Source organism: Coloeus monedula, assembly GCF_965178545.1.
Source record: "Coloeus monedula genome assembly, chromosome: 2".
NCBI classification, from domain to species: Eukaryota; Metazoa; Chordata; class Aves; order Passeriformes; family Corvidae; genus Coloeus; species Coloeus monedula.
In genome coordinates this window covers 87,842,782-87,864,764 of record NC_138782.1, presented here as the reverse complement: position 1 = coordinate 87,864,764, position 21,983 = coordinate 87,842,782, and the positions used below count along the sequence as shown (strand labels likewise).

Below are 21,983 nucleotides of genomic sequence, written 5' to 3'. Positions count from 1 at the left end.
GTTTCCATTTACTCCTGCTTGCCTGAATTGTTGTGCAATGAAACATTTTGGTGGTATGTGTGTGATCAGCTGGGTTCTTGCCTAATAAGAGATACCATCTAAAGCCATATCTTAAACTTCTGTCTAATCCTATTCATATAACAGGGCTGTTCATCAGCTATCAAATGAATGATACAGAAAGTGTTGATTAAAGAGAAAACCAAAATCAACTGGCTGGCATTAGCAATCCTGGTGACTTGTATTTTCAATGCAATGTATTTAAGAGTGCAAAAGAGTTTGAAATTAGGTTTTTGGAATATCATGGTTTGGACAGGAATGGTGATGATCATCACACTTGTACTTACAGGAAATATGATTTTTAACACCTAGTGTTCCTGGCAGATCATGGTGGTGTTCTAAGGAAAAACTATTTCTTAGTCTCCATTGTAATACTTCTTTGTAATTCAACTTCTTAATTCCAGATTCCTAGAAAGTCTAAATTGGCTGTTCACAGAAATATCAGAGATGATGAAGGCTTTATTATCCGACACTTTGCAGGAGCAGTATGCTACGAGACGGTAATTTTACCTATGGAACACTATTTTTATTGTGTTTTGTAGAACAGTTATATTGTTTCAGCGTATATAGCTTAAATGACAAAATTTCCTTTGATCAGAAAAGAAGTTCAAAAGTTGATGAGTCTTAACTTTGAAACAAAATTTTTGAGTATTTGACAGTTCCTTTTAACTTTTCAGGTTACAGCCAGTTTTAGTGTCATGTTTTGTGTAAATGTTTGTTTCAAATCTATAGGTAATGGTGTCAATATTATATGTATTGTTTCACAGTCTACTGCAAATCTTGCATCAAAAGGTGTTTAAATCCTGGGGAGCAAAATAAACAATGTGAAATAAAAGTATTGTTAGACCGAAGAGTACCTCTTTGGAAGCATGATTATCCTTGTACACAGTCCCTGTCATACTTTGTATTTTCCATTTCTACTGGCAATGGATTCATTTGTGTAAAAATACAAAATACCTGAAATTGCTACCCTCAAAATACGTTCCAGATTCTTGTGCTTTTTTGACTATTACTTATTGTACAAAAACATTGTAGGACCTGAAGCCAGTATCTAGACCATCAATTTTCAAAAACAAGAGTTTAAAATAAAATGAAGATCCATAAAGGTTTGTTATTCTGGTCTGTATAAGTCCAGCATGTATGAAGGAAACTACTTCCAAAGTTGGGGTTATTTTGTCAATTGAAAAAATTTACTTGAAGGGTTTGTCTTCATGTACTTCAAAATACTCCCAATAATAGTAATAATTGCTATGTTGTTTTGAAATTGATGCGTTCTGTAGGTCATTTTACAAATAAGGAAGGTGAAGGTGTTACCTGCATGATTTTTCTGAGGTTGCTCAGAGTAGATACCAAAATAATAAATGAAATTGGAATTCCAGTAAAATTGGAGCCAATTTTTATTTGTTCCAGGTGCTCTATTTTTAACTGTGTACCTCATCATGATACACTAACAATGCCTTAAAGTGTCTTCAGGAGCAGACAAGACAGATTTGATCACATAAACTCTGCTGTCAGAGCTAATCAGATCTATGAGGTCCAGAAACTGTTAATATGCTTGACTTATCCTCTCCCTCAGAGGGACTTTCTGAGCTTGGGCCTTAAAACTTTTGGACAACAGCTGCCTTGTAGTACTTCCATTATTTGGTTGGTGTTTTTTTCCCTCACTGCACTTCTGGCAGCTCTCAGAGTCTGATTTGGGGTGAGGACATGTATTTGGTTGCATCCATATTCCTGTCTTGTCTCTTCATGGCTGAAGTAACCTTTGCAGGCCTGTGTTTTTGCTTTGATTCTTATCACCATTTAGGACCTTTTATGGGGTATCTGGCAAATTGGCATTTTCTTCAAAGTAGTCTTGGCCTCTTCTGTTCATTAATATCAAAGTCTCTATTAAGTTGCACCAAAAGCTCTTGAGGATTTTATTAATGTGAAATTGGATACTGGTGTATTGATCTCCAAGTTTCAATGGAATGTGTTGTTCCTAAGTTCTCAAAGTTAGTGATCCAATTCAAATAAACCAGATATATAAAGTTTGTAGGAAGGGACAATATGTTTTATTAAATCAAGTATCCATAAATAGTCATAGTACTACTAAAATAACCTGTTTTCATTTCATTTTCCAAACTGTGTAAAAGTACCAATTAAAGTATGCATGTTAATTCCCATTTCACAACAGATCTTAAGTGTATTACAAGCAGTGAGGAATTAAGCTTCTCCAAATTCCCAGGTGCTGATGATATGCTGAGTGCTGGAAATGGAAGAAGTCATTGACAAAAAAACCAACTGATCTCTTTAAAGGCACCAAACCTTTCTTTGGTTTCATAATTCCAACAACACCCTTCAAATTTAAGAATGTCTTTTCTCTCTGGCATTTTGTGTATCCACTTGAAAAGTTGTTTGAAATAATATATGAATATTTGCCCCACGTGTTCTTGCTGATTTTTGAATTAAGTATGTAACTTAGTTTCCTTTAGTTTTCTCGTTAGACTAAAGTAACTTGGGCAGTAAAACAAATGTGATTTTATCTCTTGGGTTGTCTTTTCAGATGCAATTTGTGGAAAAAAACAATGATGCTTTGCACATGTCCCTTCAATCTCTTATATGTGAATCCAAGGACAAGTTTGTTCGACAGTTGTTTGAAGCTAGCACTAACAACAACAGGGATCCCAAACAAAAAGCTGGGAAACTCAGTTTCATCAGCGTGGGAAACAAATTCAAGGTAACACTGTATAGCAAAGAGTCTTATCTTCTTGAAACCTATGCCAGTTTTAAGTTACTTGAAGTGAGTAGAATGTAAGGTTGGGAGAACTAGCAGTACTTTGAGATTCAGAAGAAAATTTGGTTAAATAGATGGTTTTCTTCTGTTGAATTATAAGAAACTGTTATATACAATCTACATAATTTTGACAGAAATGCATAGCAATCTTTCACAATAGTCCTTACAGAGATTATACAGCGATTTTTAAGTCAGAATCTTGCAAAGCCACATGGAAGTCCTTATTCAAAAGGTTTTGAGATTTAAATTTGGATTCTGTGGACTTTAGGAAGTTCTAGAGTGACAAAATGTGTTCTTCCATCCTATTGTAATTGTGCCTTCTAGAAGATGTATTGATTCACTGCAGTTGGCCAAACTCTCAAAATTCAATACCTAACCTAACCACTGTTTTTCCTTTTCTGAAATATATACATAGTCATGGCTTACACAGGAAGATATTCATTGTGCTGAATGTTTCCTTTCTCAATACCTAAATCTGATGCTTCTCATTTTCTCCTTTCTTCTGATGTCATAAAGCTGACCTTCAAACCTTGTCTTCTGCAAATGTTTTCTGCATCCTTTTCTCATTCAGCAATTTTATTTTAGCTGGATTATTCCAGCTCAGGATGGCTAGAAAGAGAACAATAGGGGAATTAAGAGAGGAAAAGCAGGCACATCGTGGGCTGCAGGTAAATTTTTCAATCTCATGGATTTACAGTTGGTAGAGCTGCAGCAATTTCAGCAGGAGCTCTTTTCAACACGTTTGGGCCAGATCCAATGAAGGATTGTATGCCTTCAGGTCAAGTGCTGAAGCAGTTTTGGTATGCTACCTTACCTAGGGCAACCAAAAACCCACCTCATGTTCCCAGCTGGACTCTTTACACAGTCCCTGGGGAACACAGGTGTTTCAGATAATCCAAAGGCCTTCATGTAGAGTGAGACACTACCAGTAGCAGAAGAGTGTTTCTGCATTTCTGCTCTGTATTAAGGTTAAGTACTGAATCAGGATTGCAAGATAAATTCCTTCTTGCATAATCATATCTTGTGGCTATCATTTGGAACTGTTTTCTAAAGATGCAGGGGCTGAAGAACAGGAAGGATATGGTAGCAGCACTCTTGCTTTTCATAGCAATAGTATTCTGCTTCAGGTCTATATTGTATTCAGTGTTCTATGGCTATTTTATTCCTGTAGTGAGTGCCAAGTTATTGGTCAGTCTGACAAAGGGTGTTCTTGTTACACCCTTCTGGAGTTGTTTGGTTAGGTAGCCAGAAATAAAATTTTAACGGGGCCAGGAAGAGTAGGAGACGGAGCCTGACTTGTAAGGTAGTGGTTTTGGCATTTAACCGGGAATTGGGCAGACTGCTCTCTTGGGTTTTGCTCTGATGATTCTTTTTAACTCCTCCCTATTCTGTAGTGGTTGTTGAATTAAACTGTAGCAATTGGTTTAATATAAAATACATGATCATCAGGTAGACTGAAAAATTGCATACAGGTAAGCCATGGCCTGAGGAAACCTTGCAGCCATGAGTCTGCTGTAAGTGAAGCTAGGATCCACAATTTTTTAGATGACATCAACTGGGGGGATCTTTTGAGATAGTTTCCACTTCCTTCCATCTGAATTTTCAATTTCTCTTGAGTTTAGCACCCCATGTTCAGGTGATACGGGCTTGTGCATTATACCACTGTCCAAGGAGAGGTGAATTAGAAGGGAGGCATTTTTAAAGTTAAGCAGCAATGTAGTGGGGAACTTTTTGGGATTTCCCTTTGAACTTTGGTGTTCACCCCTCCACCTAGAACAATTAATGTCCTCTTTGGATCTGGCCCATCAATCTTTAATTCTTTCAATGTTTTCAAGTTTAATGGCATTTGAATGTATGTGTTACTTCCAATAATTCATTTAGTGTTACCTTCCCAGACACAGCATGTGATGCTGATGAACACTAATAGCCTTGAAAATTTCACTTCAGATGACATCAAAATAAGGTCTTTTATCTTACTAGATATTTCATCTCTTTAAGAATAAGAATTCTTAGTACATTAATTTGTAAGTCAGTTTTCTGAACTACTGAAATTAGAAGTTCTTTTAATTATATCAATTATTAGATGATGTTGAAAGGACTTCTATTTATGAAATCCTTCACACATCCCTTCCTTATAACTAATTAAAATTAATTGTCATAAATCAGTTGAGAAAATAATGATTAATCATCAGATCTCTTCAAGATTATTTGAAATGATTTTACTGTATGCTAATGATGACTTAAATTGTGACAACTCAAAGAGCAGCTGTTTTAGCAATATGCTTTACTCATATACACATTTTGTTGGAGAAACTCACCTGACAATAGCTCTGGCTTATTTCTTGTCAAATCACAGAGTATAAGGAAGGGGTATTTTTCCTCAAGCAGAAATGTATTTTGTTGATGGAAATTAGTCTGTCCCGTGCAAACTTAAGTGTTTTGAATTTAAGAAAACATAAGTGTTATGATCAAGCTGAAATATAAAGAGTATGTGTAAGTGAGAACTGAGCAGGAGGTTATTAGTGTTTGTCATGCTTCTTGTGGCACTGTTTCTAACCATATCCATGTTAAGTTGAAAAATCCCAAACCAATTTTATCTACCAGAAGGACAACTGGCAGCTGTAGGTGATGCACACTACCCATACAAATCTTGTTTCTTGGATTCAAGGTAATGGAAAGATCTGGCTAAAAAAAATTAGTCAAAAGTCAGATCCTTTGAATTTTGCTTCCAGTGCTGAAAATGAATATATTAGGACATAATGAATTTTGTATTGCTGCAGTCTATATACTTCAAGCTTGCTAATAAACTATAAAGGCTGGCCCAGCAGTAATCTATGTGGCAAAACAGACACATCTCTAAAGTAAAAATATTGCCATTTTCCTGATGTGGTTTTGGAATATTTTAGGTCCCTACCAATTACTTCCAATAGCAATTTTAATTTGTTTTCTCTGATAGCCTTAAGTCTCTGGTTATCCTGAAGACTTGATTCCAAATAATATTGCAGTCTTTCCTCATCACAGTATATTTAAATGCAACCTCAGTAAGTGTAATTTTAAAATTGTAGTTTTTTTGTCATCAACAGAGAATTAAAAAAAGTTGGAAGCTTGGAAATAAAAATACATCATTGCAGATAAATGTTGACTTAGCTTCAAAAAAACCCACTAGAAAACCCTGAGAATATATTTTCTGTGTTAATTATTTAACATACAAATAATGCTTGTTATAGATTAAATTTGGGATTTCACGATTTTTCAGTGGTTTTTTTTTTTAATGATTGCTGATTGGTCTCAGTTTTTTTAATAATTTTATTACATAGTCATTATTTTTTATTTCTCCAAAGGGACGTGCATGTTTTTTTGATAACTGTGTCGTAGTAAGTGACCAGTACATGCAGTATAGTACAATTAAATACAATCAATTTCCTCAGGGCCCTTCATGCACACTTGCATGATTTCATTAATGTTTGGTTTATCAGTTCTGTCTCACTAACAATGAACATGCATGCAGTAATGCTGTACCTCTATTTGGTGTGTATATTTCTGTACTTGCCATGGTAAGGCTCTTGAAATACCTGTTTTCTTTTACAGACTCAGTTAAATTTGCTTCTTGAGAAGCTTCACAGTACTGTAAGTATATATACAGATGTGGGTTCACAGTTTTCTGATGTAAGGCAAAATAGATTATCTCAATATTATGGCTTACAATAAATGTAATTAGTAATTGCTTTGGAATTTGCAGCTACATGGCACTTTGGGAACATCTTGCTGTGCATGTGATGGTTATTGAGTTACTTGAAAAAGGAAAACCCACCACCTTCAAAAAAGTTGTAGAATGAAAGTTAAACAATTTAAATAAGCAATATGAAATCTGTCTGTGCTGCAATCTCCTTTTTTGTCACTTTTACTTCTTTCTGTGCATTGGTTATCATTGATGACTAATTTGCAGAAAATTTAGAAATACTACTTAGAAGTAATTTATTTAAGAAGTAATTTATCATTAATTACTGTTTCCAAATTCCACAAAGCCATTAAAAATACATTTTTTCATTCTGCTTTTTTGATAGGCTGTAAATGCACAGATGGTCAAAGAACCTGAGCCCCGTAATGAACATTTGTTCACTGATGTGACCTGTAGAAGACTGAGGCACTTTAGTGCTGTGACTGTAGAATATAATGAGGGTAGTAGAATCTAGAGTCATAAATCATGGATTGTATACATGTTAAGGAGAATAGTTGAGTGAAAATTCAACAAAATCGAGGATCCAATTAATAGCTTGAGCATTGATATCAGTTATATCAAGACCAAGGTTACAGTGCAGAGCTGATATACGAGAGAAAAAAGAATGGGGCTGTGACTTGATTGTCTTTAAGGCCCTTTCCAGCCCTTTAACATTCTATGATTCTACGATAATGTCAGCATTTCTCTTTTAGAATACTATTATTTTGTATCTTCCCCCCACCCCCCCCACCCATAAGTCTGAAATCATTATGTGCTATTTTAGGAGTTTTAAAAATGTGTAGATTTTGCTAACTTCTTGCTTTGGTCATAGGGGTCCAGCTTTATTCGCTGTATCAAACCTAATCTGAAGATGACAAGTCACCATTTTGAAGGAGGACAGATCCTCTCTCAGCTTCAGTGTTCAGGTAATGTATGCCTCTGGTATTTTTGCCTCGGATTTTTACTTTGGGGAATATATATTAACCTAAATTTGAAATCTGTGGGATGAAAGCAGTATTTCCTTGCTTGAACTGTTTTCTAGAAGATAGGTGATTTATGCCTTATGAACAGCTATTTAGATTTTTAGTAACTTTCTATTTTAGTCAATAGAACCCTAGAAAAAATTCATTTGAACTGCCATTAGGCCTCTTCTTCGCAAGAAGAGTTGATGCAGTTTTTGTCAACTGTGTTTTTATTATACTGAGAGGTCAGACATCAGGTGCATATGTAAGAAGCTATGTAGCCATTTTTGGGTACATACATTTCGATTTCCTGACCTGGAGCTGAATCCAGCTCTTTGTTGTTGCCTGTTGCACTGTTAAAGGGCACCAGTTCAGTCTGGGACAATGGAATTTTAAATTTCTCTGGCAGTTGAAGTGTTAGAAACTTGTGTGCATTTGGAGGCAGTCAGTGTTAGCTGAGATATCTAATAATTGAAGCACACCAGTGTTCTTTGATTTTATAGATACTATGATAGCCTTTAATCATACTGGTTTACTTTCTCAAAAGTTTATTTATATCACTACTAACTGAACATCCAACATGGACACAATGCTGCATCTTCATTATTCTTGAAATGTTAGATGCTTTCCAAATTTACAGCTTTATTTGCTCATGCCCCACTGAACTTTTTGAAAAACAAAGACTTAGTATGAACAAATTAAATTTCTGTTGAAAGCAAATATGCAAAAGATTAAGTTTTAAGACAGCAAACACAAGTTAAGGGCTAACTTGAAAACTTACTTGCAGCCTTGCTTGATAGGGTTATGTGAAGTAGCGGGTAAAAACTGGTATGGCTTATGCTACTGAAGTAATTTGAATCTTACTGACTGTGTCTGGGCTTCACTGGTGTCCTAGTTGCAGCTAAAATGTCGTAACATTATTCAGGACATTAAAGTTACATCTTAGCAGCTGATACCTTGTATTTCAAGTACACTAAATCTTCTAGCGCTGCATATGTATTTGATGTTGCATCTGCACCATGTCTCACAAATACCGTTCACATGATTTAAATAAAAACCTGGTTAGGCATTATTTGGTGGTTTGGGGTTAGGGTTTCTTTTCTTCCCTTTAAAAATGAGCATTTCGAATGTGCTGAAAAACAAAAAAAAAATTTAGAGGGAAATATTAGGAAAAAAGTCCTATGCACGATTGAGTGTTACTTACCTCTCAAGTAGGGAGAAAACTATCGGTTCTTCTCATGTGTTCAGTATTAACTTTTTGTGGCTGATCACATCATCAAAAAATGCTTGAGGTCTGATCAAGTCCTAGCTGGACTTTGTGGTTTAGTCACTGAACAACGTCTTTGAGTCTTATGTCATAAACTAACTGGTTATCACAGAATTCACTGCTTAATTTGCATGTTACTGATCCCAGCTTTTGTACATGTGTCTCTGTGAATTTAGGGATGGTGTCAGTTCTGGATTTGATGCAAGGTGGTTTCCCATCACGAGCTTCATTTCATGAACTATATAATATGTACAAGAAATACTTGCCTGAAAAATTGGCTCGACTGGACCCTAGGCTTTTTTGCAAAGTAAGAAAGAAATTAATTCTTCTGCATCATTCCAGAGAGAAAATGTATTGTAGCATTGGTTTTTGTGGTTTTTCGAAGGAGGCGGAATATAATCCTTTCTGTTTTCTGTGTTTCAGGCCCTATTTAAAGCCCTGGGACTGAATGAAAATGATTACAAATTCGGTCTAACCAAGGTGTTTTTTAGACCCGGCAAGGTAATCTTTTTCTTGGAGTTCATGATTATGAATCTTAGAATAATGTCAGTTTGAAAGGACCTTTGAAGGTGACATTGTTTAACATATTGATCACAGTGTGGCCAACCTAAATAAGGTTGCCCAGGATTTTTGTAAATAATTTTGTTCATTTTCTTGGAAAAAAGCACAGTATTAGTACCGATACAATTGGTTTTATAGTCTTGTTGCTGATGCTACAGTATTTCTAAAGCAATGCTTGTAGTCCAAGAATTATGTTGACTTTTAAAAAGAGGAAGTCAGAGCCAAGAAGAAATATTTTCTAGTAAAATCTGTTTATACCTGAAATCTTTCTGTGATTTTAAGCATTGCTGCTGCTATTCAGAGAAAGGAGACGAAGTAGAGGGCTATTGTGATGAGAAAGGAAAATTATTGTAATCCCAGAAGAATGTTCTTCCTATCATATAATTACTGAAAACAGAAGTGCAGGATTTTCAGAAAATGTTTCCTTCAGTGGGAACCTTATACAAAAGTTAAAAATTGAGACGTGCTTTCAGCTTTTATTTTTTTCCACAGATATATAATTAGATGTGTCTTGAAGTTGTGGAAGGCCAGAGTTCATTTCCAGGATGTAGAAAAACAATTGATTTTAAAAAATTTTGGCAAGAAATAGTTTTGGTGATTAGTAAATGTTTATATTATTCAAAATGCCAAGTGTTGGACATCCATAAAACAAACAAAAAATCTGCAGTTGTCATTTCTGTTATCATTAAACAATAAAGTGTAAAAAAATGTACTTGCTCACTTTAATTGAAAACTGATATAATGACATACAGTTTACATAAAAAATATTTTAACATTTTAACTCAGCATGATCTTAAATAATAATGTCTAACACTGTCCTCCTAATATGAAAAACTTGTTTTAATTGTTATTTAGTTTGCAGAGTTTGATCAGATAATGAAGTCTGATCCGGATCACTTAGCAGAGCTGGTTAAACGAGTGAATCGCTGGCTTATCTGCAGTCGTTGGAAAAAAGTTCAATGGTGTTCTCTCTCAGTGATTAAATGTATGTATTTTATGTTTTATTAAATCAAAATGTTTGTTAAAAATACAGCAAAGCAATTATTATCACCTTGAAATGTGGCCAAGGACATGTATAGCAGATGGTTACGTACTGAAATCTGAGTAATTGATTTCAAGGTTGGTGAGATTTTTTTTTTGTGCTGTGTGTTAGGTACATAAGGAGGGGTTACAGCAGAGGTTTTACAAAATGGGCATTATGGGCCAGCACTAGTCTCCTGTGTCCAGGCTGCCTGGGTGCTTACTGATCCTGGCTGATCCCATGCACATAACCGACCAGCTATCACAGGTCTTGCCAGGAAGAGACTTCAGCATCAGCAGGAGAGAGTAGTTCCACTCGTAGCTGGCAACATGGAATCATTTAATTCTGGGAAGTGCCTGCCCAAAGGTTGTCATATTCAGACAGAAACTGCATGTTTGAAAGTACTGACATAAATTACAGGGCAAACAGCTCCACTCCAGGAATTACTGCTCATCAGCAATTAAGTCCCTGTTGATGCTGATACGCAGTTTCTAAGTGCTTGGCCTGCCCAGTTTATAGAGTCATAGAATGGTGTGGGTTGGAAGAGACCTTAATGATCATCTGGTTCCAACCCCTGCTGCCGTGGACAAAGACACCTCCCACTAGACCAGGTTGCTCAGTGCCCTATCCAACCTGGTCTTGAAGTTTACTGTGCAGAGTAGGAGTAAGATGGTGTGGAATAGAGACTGGCACTTGTGGTGTTTCAGTAAAGGCAGAGATGGGGTCTGCACATGTTTCATTGTTCCTGTTGGTTTTGGGTGGGAGTCTCTATACCTGGCCCAAGATTGTGAATTCTGCTGTTCTGTGTCTTAAGTGTTGTGGTTCCAATATAGAACAAGCTCTTAAGCATATGTAGTCTGCATACAGTTTTGAGACATCAAATGTGTGAGGAAGATAGAAGTTGTGTTAGACTGTATAAAACATTAAGACCCTATTCTCTGTGTGTTTACAGTGAAAAATAAGATAAAATATCGAGCCAGTGCCTGCATTAAAATACAAAAGACTGTTCGAATGTGGCTTTGCAAGAGAAAGCACAAACCACGGTAAGAAGATATTCCTTGGTTGAAGAAAATGTGTTTTAAATAGTATTTTCTTGGGACTGTAAGAAGATGATATTTACTTCACTTAATATAACTGAAATCATAGAATGATGCTAAGTACAATTGAAGGAGGCTGAGAGGTTCCGTGTTCCTTCGCTCTTTCCCAAGGATGAATAGACTAAATCTGAACCTTTCCTAAGAGATGTTTCTTTAGCTCTTTGTTCATAAAATTGTTCAGCGACAGCCTTGTTTTTAGAAATCCTTTATTAAGACTGTCTAACTTAATTTAAGCTCATTAATTTTTGCCCTTTACCCATTGTCGTGGTTTGACGCTGGCTAAGCACCAGGCACCCACGAAAAACCCATCTACTTATTTTCCTCTGCTATAGCTGAGCAGTGGAGGGGGAACTGAAAACTTCATTTTCATGAGTTGAGATAAGGATTATTGAAGAAAAAAACTTTAAGGCAAAACAAGTTCAAAACTTAAATAGTATAGAGAAGATTTATTGTTAACAGAATTAAAAGTAAAAAGGGTAATGAGAACTAAAGCAAACCTTCAGAACACCTTTCCCAGTCCCTCCCTCTTTCCACTGACCACGCAAGGAAACAAAACATGGGGTTTTGGTCAGTATTTCACTTCTTATTTCACTTTGCTTAAGCAAAGAGTTTTACTTCACTTATTTCACTTTGCTTAAGCAAAGAGTTTCTTCAGCTGTGCCGTGGGATCCTTCCCATGGGAGATAGTTCTCTGCAAACTTTCCTAGTGTGGTTTTAACTTCCACAAGCAGCAGTCCCGCCCGAACCTGCTGCAGTGTGAGTCCCTCTTATGGGCCAAGCAGTCCTCCCACAACTGCCTAGCAGGGTTCACTTTAGTTCATGGGGTTTAGTCTTTTAAGGATGAGCTGTTCTAGTTTGGAAGCGAAGGCTCTCTTCCTCTAGCTCTAAAAGCAAGGGTCATCTCTCTCTGTTTGAGTTCCTCACTAGATTACAGCTTTTCAGTATCCATGCGCTCCAGCGTGAGTACTCTTCCTCACGGGCTGCACGTGGATCTCTGCACCCCCCTGTGCTCCTCATGAATTACAGGGAAACAGTTTGTTGTATTATAGTCCTCACCACGGCTTGCAGGAGAATCTCAGCTCGGGCGCTTGGAGCAGTTCTTCCCTCTCCTTTTCTTTCACTGACCTCGGTGCCACCATGTTGGTTCTCCTCACGTGTCCTCACTTTTCCTTTTTCCCCTGACTTGGAAGAAAGTTGGTGTCTGTAAATTTCAGTTTAGAGGTTGATCTTGCTGGGCTCCGCATCGGGGAATTGCTCTCCATGGCTCTCACTGCTGGCAATGTGGTCCCTGCCGGTACCACATGGGCGGCTCCAGCCTCAGGAGGGCTATGCCCACATGATCCCAGCCTTGGGAAGGACCCGGCTGCACGGCCCCTGGTGGCCCCCTCCGGGATGGGCCACAGCAGCCCCCGCTGGGATGGGTCCCTGCTGCCACTTCACCACCCCCTGGGAGAAGAAGACAGAGAACTTCTTGCCATTTTTCCTTTCTTAAATATGTCATCACAGGGGCATTACCAGCTTCTCTAATTGGGCTGGTAACCTGCCCATCATCAGAGCCTTCAGCGATTGCCTCTGTGCCGGACATAGAAGTTTTGAGCAGCTTTTCTCCTGCCCCCACCAAAAACCAGGCTGTGTTAAACCAACACACCCATTCACACCTTCCTTTATAGGCTCCCTTCCATTGTGTTCTGTCTGTCTTGTCTCCTCTTGGAATTAATTTCATTAGCTGGTTGCAGGGAATACTGATGGAAAAACTACTTCAGTCATTAAGCTCTGCTGACACCTCTATGTTCTTTGACAGAGATGCAATTCTGTTCTAGTAGCGGGCTTCTTATAAAGTGTTTTCTTTTATATCCTTTGAGAATTATATTTCATTTTGAATCTTGGCATTTCTAGCATTTCCTTTATTTTTGAGCTATATGGTGCTCAACTTTAATTATTTGATTTAGTTTCTACTTTTGTATTTTGATTTTGTGAATCCCAGTTCAGTGATTTCTGTTTAGAAAGAAGACTGTCTGCAGAGTTGTAACTTCTGTGTGGGGCCTTCAATAGCAGGTCTTAAAAAAAACTCCTGAGTTTTCCTGAACTCTTCCCCAGCCTTGTTTTCTCACTCCTTTGGGGCGTAATGACTGTGTTCCCTGCTGTGTAGTTAAGTTTTATCTGATTCTTTCCATTATTGCTCTTTGAATAAGTGGCACTACACTACTACCTTTATCCCCTCCAGTTAAAATCCTCTAGTGGATGCTTATGATTTATTATTGTGAAAAAAACCAAAAAACCAACCCCAGTTAATTCTCAAAATAAAAATGCATTTTTCCATTTTGAGTCACTGTCTGCTTATTAGTATTAGAACTGTTTGGAAAAGGCTCCATTACTTAGTTACTTGGTGTGATAATGTTTGAATTTCAAAAAAGAGGGTAAGTTTTGTCAGAAGGCATAACTTGTCTTCCCTGCTACCTTTTTTATATCAGTGATTAGTTGAGTTTTAAAAAATACCACCTTCCAAAATCTTCTCAAGATACAAATAAGCTGTCTTACCTTCACAGCATTGATGGTCTGATAAAAGTACGTACACTGAAGAAGAGACTTGACAAATTTAATGAAGTAGTAAGTGCTCTGAAGGAGGGGAAAGCAGAGACAAGCAAGCAGGTCAAGGAGCTGGAGGATTCTATTGATGCTTCAATGACCAAAATTAAGGTATGTGATAATAATGAGAGAAATATTGTCTTGGTACTGGAATCTTTAAAAAACTTCATCTAAAGAAGAAGGCCAATGCATTTTTCTTAATAGAAAAGATGCTCTAATATGGTGGTCTTAATTTTCAGTCATTGGGTAATTCCTGTTTAAAATTATTTGTGAATATAACTGAAGTGAATCCGGAAAATAGGTGCATATGTCTAGACTTTGGTATTATTATCTGTGTGTCAAAATTGACACTGAAGGTTTTTAGAAAAAATGCATGTTGATATTATGAGACCAAGTGTTGTCAATAATTTGTTGCTTTCTTTATTGGAATAATGCATATTACCAATATTTTAACTTAATAAGGCCTGAAACAGACAAGCATTTTTCACAGAATAAAGGCATTTCTATTCCAGTTACGAGGTTTTTTCAGACTTGGTAGTAAAGAGAATTCAACTTGCTGATTATGCTTCAGGTCTATAGCTCCCTGTTTCTTACCACAGAAGCACAAAGACAGAATGAAAGCACACTGGCATTTATCAGTGTTAGAAAAAATTTGGTTTGTTGAATTCTTGTTTCATGCAATATTATGGCTTTCTTAGTGTACTATATTGAGATTTCTTTATTTAAAATCACTGTTGAAAAAAGATGGTAGAGTTAACCTGTCAACTTAGAGTTCTCTTTTCTAATAAAAATGATATAATTTGATTGTCATCATGATACACCATCGGAAAAGGTCAGCAAACACCCCATATTGCAGTTGTATTAGTAAGATGTGAACTGTAAAATGAAATTAAATTGTACCTATCAATAAAGTTTGAAAATGTGTATAGCAAAGGCGATTTTTGAAGCATTTTCAACCTGTCATTTGTTACTAATAACTTTTTAGAAAAAGTTAGTCACAACACATTGCACTGTTTTTTATGAGTGCTAGCAGAAATACTAAGAAAAACTATTTTATGCTGCAACATAAAAGCAGGGCTGTAAATAACCACTAAAGAAGAACACAATGCAAAATACACATGGGCAGGCCTTCCATCCTAGCATGTTAGGAATTAATTTCTGTTGCTTAAAACTGCAAGATATAAAATATGAAGGCATGTTTTGAAAAGAAGTCATGTTTAATTTAAGTGATGAAATGGAGATTACTTTGTATGGTTTTATAGGAGAGAGGAGATTAATGAGTCCTCAGGATTTTGCTAAGAAAGGGAAGAATGGACTCAAGCTTCCCCACCCTGAAGTGTGTATGCGATTTAAGTATAGTGCTCAGTGATCTCATTTCACTTAATATTTTTTCAGTATATGTTTTCAAAAGTGAAGTACAAATGAAAAAGTATCCCCCCCCTTATTATTTTTGCAGACCACTATAATGACTAGAGAACAGATACAGAAAGAATATGATGCTTTAGTTAAAAGCTCAGAGCAGCTTCTCAGTGCACTGCAAAAGAAAAAGCAGCAAGAGGATGAAGCAGAGAGGCTACGACGCATCCAGGAGGAAATGGAGAAAGAAAGAAAGAGACGTGAAGAGGAAGAACAAAAACGAAGGAAGGATGAAGAGGAAAGACGGCTGTGAGTCTTGAATAAGTTGCTAGTTATAGAATGAGAGGAAAACAGGAAAGGCTTTTTAATGAGGTTGTTTTTGATACACTTACACTTAGAGAGTCACTTGGATTGTATTCCGGGTGTGCTGTGCAGTGCTGAAACATTTCCTTTCCCACTGATTTATAAGGCAAGTGTCAAAAGAGCATATGGAAGAAATTATATGATGCAGCTGGAAATACAGATGAACTTGAAAAATTTCATGACTTACATGTAGTGTCCTGTCATCAGAACTGCACTGACTTCTGGATTACCATTCAGTTTTATGAAAGAGACTTTGTATTTCTTACTGTTTCTTGTTCACTTGCATCATAATAACATGTTTTCATTTTCTTCTCCTCTTATGTAATAGGAAATCTGAGATTGAGGCAAAGAGAAAACAAGAAGAGGAAGAGAGAAAAAAGAGGGAAGAGGAAGAAAAGCGTCTTCAGGTTAATGCTTTAGATGTGTGGCTTTGGGGAATTTTTTGTTTTTGTGGTGGTGGTGGTTTTGGGGTTGTCTGTTTGCTTTGTTGTATTTATTTACATATTTTTAAATCTCTTTTGTAGCTTAGGTTCTCCACTGAGTCTAATGGCTTCTTTCTATAAATGGGTGTCTCAGAGTCATTCACCAGTGTTGCTTCAGTAGTAAATGTAAGGAAAATGTCATGTTTAGGGCATCCCAAGACAGATCACCTATTTCTAGTTCTCAAGCAACTTCAGGTCTTCTGAGTAGAGGTACATATGTTTTTAAAGGGTTTTAAAAGTTATTTTAAAGTTAAAAATACACAACACTGGAGGATCCTAGCTAAGCCTTTGAAGGTTTTGTGGGTGTCCCGTGTCAGGCAAGTTTGGCATTCTTTTACTAAAGTCACATCTGGACTTGGACTGTCATGTACTTGCTTAACTGCAAACACTTTGAGAATATTGGTAATAATGAGCGGATGCAGGACTGTCTTTGGTAACCCCTTTGACTACATTCATGTATGCTAAATACATGCGGCTCAAACCCCACTCCTCCACCCTTCCCCTTGATTTATGGCAAATCTTACTGATTTCATTACAAACTCTCAGTCTGAGATGTGTTTGGCCCCTATATCCTTCTTTCCTTTTTTCTTGGAGATTGCTTGGGTGACCTGGGATAGCAGTTGTAAGAGAAAAAGAACATCTATAGGGATTGTCTTTATCAATGTTTCTTTGTTTCTGAGCTGTGGATATCTGCAATGCAGGATGTAATTTACACTTTTGCTTAAAAATGCTGGGTTTGGATCCAAGCAGATACATAATCCAGTAGGGTGTTTCATTCTCCTATGTACAGTTAATTTCTCATTATCTTTCCTCCTGGTAGTTGGTCTTATCAGCTAATCTAAAATGGGATTCATAGGGTAAAGTCACTGGTGGAATTGTATAGCTTTAGTGGTGCAACTTCATAATGATGAGTGGGAAACAACTGTGTTTCCTTTGTTGATTTTTGGACACCCATAAAGGCACTGCTAAAACTTGGTGTACATGCCTTTGTAAGAATTGGATGGTCCTGTTCTACTTACCGTGCGTGCAAGGCTTTTTGTGAAGTAATTATGGTAAGCTGCTGTTGTTTGGCTCTGCAGAGGCAGTATATTTGAATTGCTCCTGCATTGCACTAAGTTGGAAGTTTTACTGTTTGCTTAAATTCAAAGCCAGATCAGTTCCACAGAGAATTCCAGTGTCTGTCTTGATCCCTTTTCAAAATGAGCCACAGACCTATGTGCAGTGTGATGCCTAACACAAAGTCCTGTAATGCCAAGAGCAGAATATCAAGGATGTATTGTGTTAGTGCTGTGGAGGAGTAACCATAGTCTCTGTTTCATTTGAGTTTTAATGATTCTAAAAACTTTTGTAGGCTAATTTTTGTAATAGTGAACAAAATATTTCTTTTTTTTTTAAATAAGTAATAAGTTGGCACTTTATTTGAAAAGGTGGCAATAATTATTTGATAAACTATATGAAAACCAAGATTCAGTTTGTAGCTGTTTCATTTTTCTTGGGTCAAACTAAATACTAACAGTGTTAATTTTTCAGTTCTGTAAAGTGTACATGTTTTGAAAAGCTAATATACTACTTTGCATATTTTTCTAATATTGATTTTGTAGCATTTTGGTTTTGACTGGGTAAGGTTAAAGGTGTATTATTCTAAAACAGGCTGAAATTGAGGCTCAGCTAGCTAGAGAAAGAGAGGAGGAAACCCAGCACCAGGCAGTGCTTGAACAGGAACGTCGTGACCATGAACTTGCAATGAGAATTGCCCAGAGCGAGGCAGAACTCATCAGTGATGAAGCTCAGCTTGATTTAGGTTTGCGCAGGTACGGAGTTAAGTAGTTACATTTTCCTTTCTGTGGGTTTTGGTTTTTTTTTTCTTCCTGTCCTGATTCCTTTAAGACTATGCTCTTGTCATTTTTATGTAACTTTGTGCTTATTAAGTGGACCCTCTTAGTGTATCAGAATGTTTTTCAAATTAACTTTTGAAATTTGTTAGAAATAGATTGCTTTTGCTTAGACTTTCTTCATTTTGCATCTTGGTACATCAGTAATTTTGTAGGTGCTTGTGATTATGACTGCAGTTCTCTTTCTGAGTTCTGACAAGGATGGCAAACTTTAAATTCTGATTTTTATGACTCATTTAAAGTAGGGAATGGAATTTCTTCAGTGGTAAGTAGTAATAAAATACATCTTTGCTAGGACTTGATGGTTCCATTTGTACAGTGAATTAGTGTGGGGTTTTTTTTTTGGTTTTTTTTTGGTTTTTTTAAACAAGAAGCCCTGTTTGAATGCAGAAATAATAGTTATTTCTGGGTCATGACTGGTAAGATTTTTTCAAGTGGAATGAACATACCTAACACAGACAGGTTCAAAAGTTAAATGTTCGTCTTGTTTCGTGTGAATTTTTGATGTGTCATAAGAGGAGTTTAACTTTTGATATACGGAACCTCGCTGCCTGTCCACAAAGCAACAGCTCTTAATGTGTAAAAGGTGATGCCTTAGAAGCATCTTAGAAGTTCCGGTAAAAATGGTACTTACTGGTCAAGTTGCATAAAGGGACCTATGAACATGATTGCATGATTTCATTAGTACTACTCAGTTTGTTGTTGTTGAAATGGGTGAAAGAAAATCTGGTATGGAATTTCAAACTCCCAGATGTGTTCCATTTGCTACCCAATTTTATCTAGATGTATACTTTTCTTTTAATAACTGTATGCCTACTTGAGATAGGTGTGGTTTTTTTTTTTTTTCCCCATGTACAATACTGACTTTTAGACAGTTCCACTGAAATGGTTGTGGTTTTCCCCTCCATTCTACAATAGCTGTGATATTGTCTCCGATGAGACTGACATGCTCAAATTCACAGAATCAGAATGGTTTGTGTTGGAAGGGGACCTTGAAGATGATCTCGTTCCAGCCTCCTGCCATGGGCAGGGACACCTTCCACTAAACCAGGTAGACCAGAGCCCCATCCAGCCTGGTCTTGAGCACCTTCAGGGATGGGGCATCCACAGCTTCCCTGGGCAGCCTTTCCAGTGCTTCGCCACTTTTCCTGTCTGGATTTTGGTGCAATACTTTGAAGGTAAACACAAAGTCACTCTAATGTTGTGACCTGGCAGAGTTCTCTTAAATATGAAAGAAAGGAGGCAATAGAGAAGAAGAGCTCAGAGAATTCACTCACTTTTCTGTCAGTGAAGCTCTAATCTCCAGATTAGAGTGTTTCTCTAACACTCCAGTAGAGTGTTTCCTACTGCTCAGAGGTGATTTGACATTTGAATTTCTTGTATAATCCCAGAATGGATGGTGAACTAACTAATTGTCATTGTAACTCTTTGGCTGCCGGTTTCTCTCTGCTGTGTAGCGAGTGGTAGGAGATTGAAGACTCTTCTGAATGGCTGGAGAGTGCTGAATCATCTGAACATGTTAGCATAGGGATGTAAATCCTTCCTTGAACAAGATAATGCCTAAATCTAAAAAAAATAATAGATTTTTCTGCTTACATGAGATTTTTTTAATCTCATTGGCAAATTGTTTTCCCTTCTGTTTCTAATGTCTACTTCAAATAGTTTAAAGCATATTAAAAACCTGAATAGAATACTTCTAATTTAATTTTTTATTTGATTTTATTTTGGTTTGTTTAAAACCAAAATACTAAAACATTCCCCAGACTCCAGAATATTCTACTGAAATCAGAGGATAGATTTTCATGTAATTTCAGGAGTTGGCTTAAAGGTAGCAGCTATGGAAATTCAGTGAAATTAAAACTATTGGTTAAAACAAAATACACAATTTAATAATTAAATAATAAATGCTTCGGGCTTATTTTATATAATGCCAGTCAAAATTTTACCAGAGTCTAAAGAAGTTCTAGTCTGCCATCTTCCACATTTGAGGCTGACATATTATATATATGTGATGCACTAAAATAATTTACTTTTATGTTAGTATATACACCTTTTCTGTTAAATTTTGCTGTAGTAAGATAAAGCATGTATGACTTTGTACTGAATTCATGCAGTGTGCTGGTTCTGCAGTGTTTTCACACAGTTTTACAAAAAATGGTTTTCATGCTCACATATTGGCATGAATAAAAGGGTATTTTCCATTGTATGGTGCTAACTGTGGAGTAAAAAGAGTAAGAAAAAGGGGATTTTATGTGCTTATTTTTAAGGAAGATGTGACACTTTAGTGTTGTCATATTTGAACATGACTAGCCTCTACTTTATTTTTTTTCTCCTCAATACCTTGCTGCATTCACCGTTAACTTTCATAGGTATTTCAGGGTGTGTAAGTATTAGCAGTTTCCTTGAAAAATCTATCTGTTGGCTTCTGTAAAGAAGAAAAGTTGGTTGTTCTGGTAGCAGATTCAGCATTTTCATTCATGCTTATTCTGTGCTGGATCTGCTGGACCTTGTCTAGCTTTATCCAATTTTACTACTCATCCACAGTTTGAAAGGATGTGTAATAATTGACTTACTGCACCTGGGGGTAAATTAACAGTAGTGCTTAGCACTCAAGGAAAAAAAATAATTTAAATAATAGATCTCTGCTTTCAACTGGGCAGTGTTTTCCTGTGGCTTATTGAAACATACAGTATGGCATATAACACCAAAAGAAGCTAGTCTCAGAGAGTGTTTTGAGTGTATATGTTCCAGGTGTTGCATCAGAGCAATCCAGAAAAGTCCTAATTTGTAGCATGTTTAGTGCTATGTGTGTCCACCTGTGGGTTTCCAGTATAGCAGATAGACTCGGCATCTGTCCACAGCTTGCAGGAAGAGTATCCGTCCTGTTCCCAGAGTAGCTACAGGAGGATTGCTGCTATTTCTTGTGATACGCTTATCCAAGCATGAAATACACCAGTAGCATGTCTCAAAGTCTCTGATTTTGAAAGATCAGACAGGGAAGAAAGGCTGGTGGAAGTTTTCACTTGTGCATTTTTTTTCTAGATTGTAATTTCAGTCATCATTGAATGCAAAAGTTGGGGTGGAAAAAAGGTCTATATAATCAGTCAAATAATAATAATAAAAAAAATCATAAGATAATAAAGAAGATGTGAGAGAGCAGGAAATGCTATGACCCACCTTTTCTCATTTCAGATTATTGGACTATTAACTAGGCAGTAGTCTGTCTAACATAAATGTCTTCTATTTGCAGAGCCAATGGAACAAAGCCACAAATGACTGCGTATGGCATTTTTTTCCATTTGAATGCTTTAATAGATAAAAGCCACACTACTTAATCAAAAGAAATTGATATTTTCCTCTTATATACTAATACCCCAGCGTAATCTTTATTAGTATGCATCTGTAATGTCTAAATCAGTTTGTAATACCTTATATTCACTACTTTGCTTATGTCTAATAAACCCTTTAATAATCAAATATACCTAATAATATATATTCAAAAATTATTATATATTTGTTGTAAAGTTGTTCACATACCATCCATTTTTCACTGCCCTGTGTGATTTATTGCTCTTTACAGAATCAGGACTCTGTGTGTGTGTGTGTATGTATATATATGTGTGTGTGTGTGTATGGAAATAATTTAAAATACGTAGCCATTTCCTGTGCACTTCATTTAACTTCAGTTTGATTGTCAAGACACTTTCACAGTTATAAAGGCTGTTTTTATATCAATATATTTGGTTTATGCTCATTTACCAATTTTCTTGTAGGGAACAAATGGCCACTGAAATGTCAGCAATATTGTCTAGGTAGGTGAGGAGATATAATACCAGTGAATCAATCAT

General features: G+C 36.5%; 1 protein-coding gene across 2 annotated transcripts in view; it reads left to right on the top strand.

Moving 5' to 3' along the window:
- The window catches only part of MYO6 (myosin VI), a 103,040-nt gene that overhangs the window by 68,786 nt on the left and 12,271 nt on the right, over nucleotides 1–21,983 (top strand). For both annotated transcript variants that reach the window (XM_082302504.1, XM_082302503.1), the window contains exons 17-28: nucleotides 462–557; nucleotides 2,600–2,773; nucleotides 6,419–6,457; nucleotides 7,381–7,474; nucleotides 8,954–9,084; nucleotides 9,201–9,278; nucleotides 10,194–10,323; nucleotides 11,312–11,402; nucleotides 14,003–14,153; nucleotides 15,499–15,707; nucleotides 16,090–16,168; nucleotides 17,894–18,054. In XM_082302504.1, coding sequence (XP_082158630.1) covers nucleotides 462–557; nucleotides 2,600–2,773; nucleotides 6,419–6,457; nucleotides 7,381–7,474; nucleotides 8,954–9,084; nucleotides 9,201–9,278; nucleotides 10,194–10,323; nucleotides 11,312–11,402; nucleotides 14,003–14,153; nucleotides 15,499–15,707; nucleotides 16,090–16,168; nucleotides 17,894–18,054 — 1,433 coding nt within the window. The remainder of the gene's footprint in view (nucleotides 1–461; nucleotides 558–2,599; nucleotides 2,774–6,418; nucleotides 6,458–7,380; nucleotides 7,475–8,953; nucleotides 9,085–9,200; nucleotides 9,279–10,193; nucleotides 10,324–11,311; nucleotides 11,403–14,002; nucleotides 14,154–15,498; nucleotides 15,708–16,089; nucleotides 16,169–17,893; nucleotides 18,055–21,983) is intronic.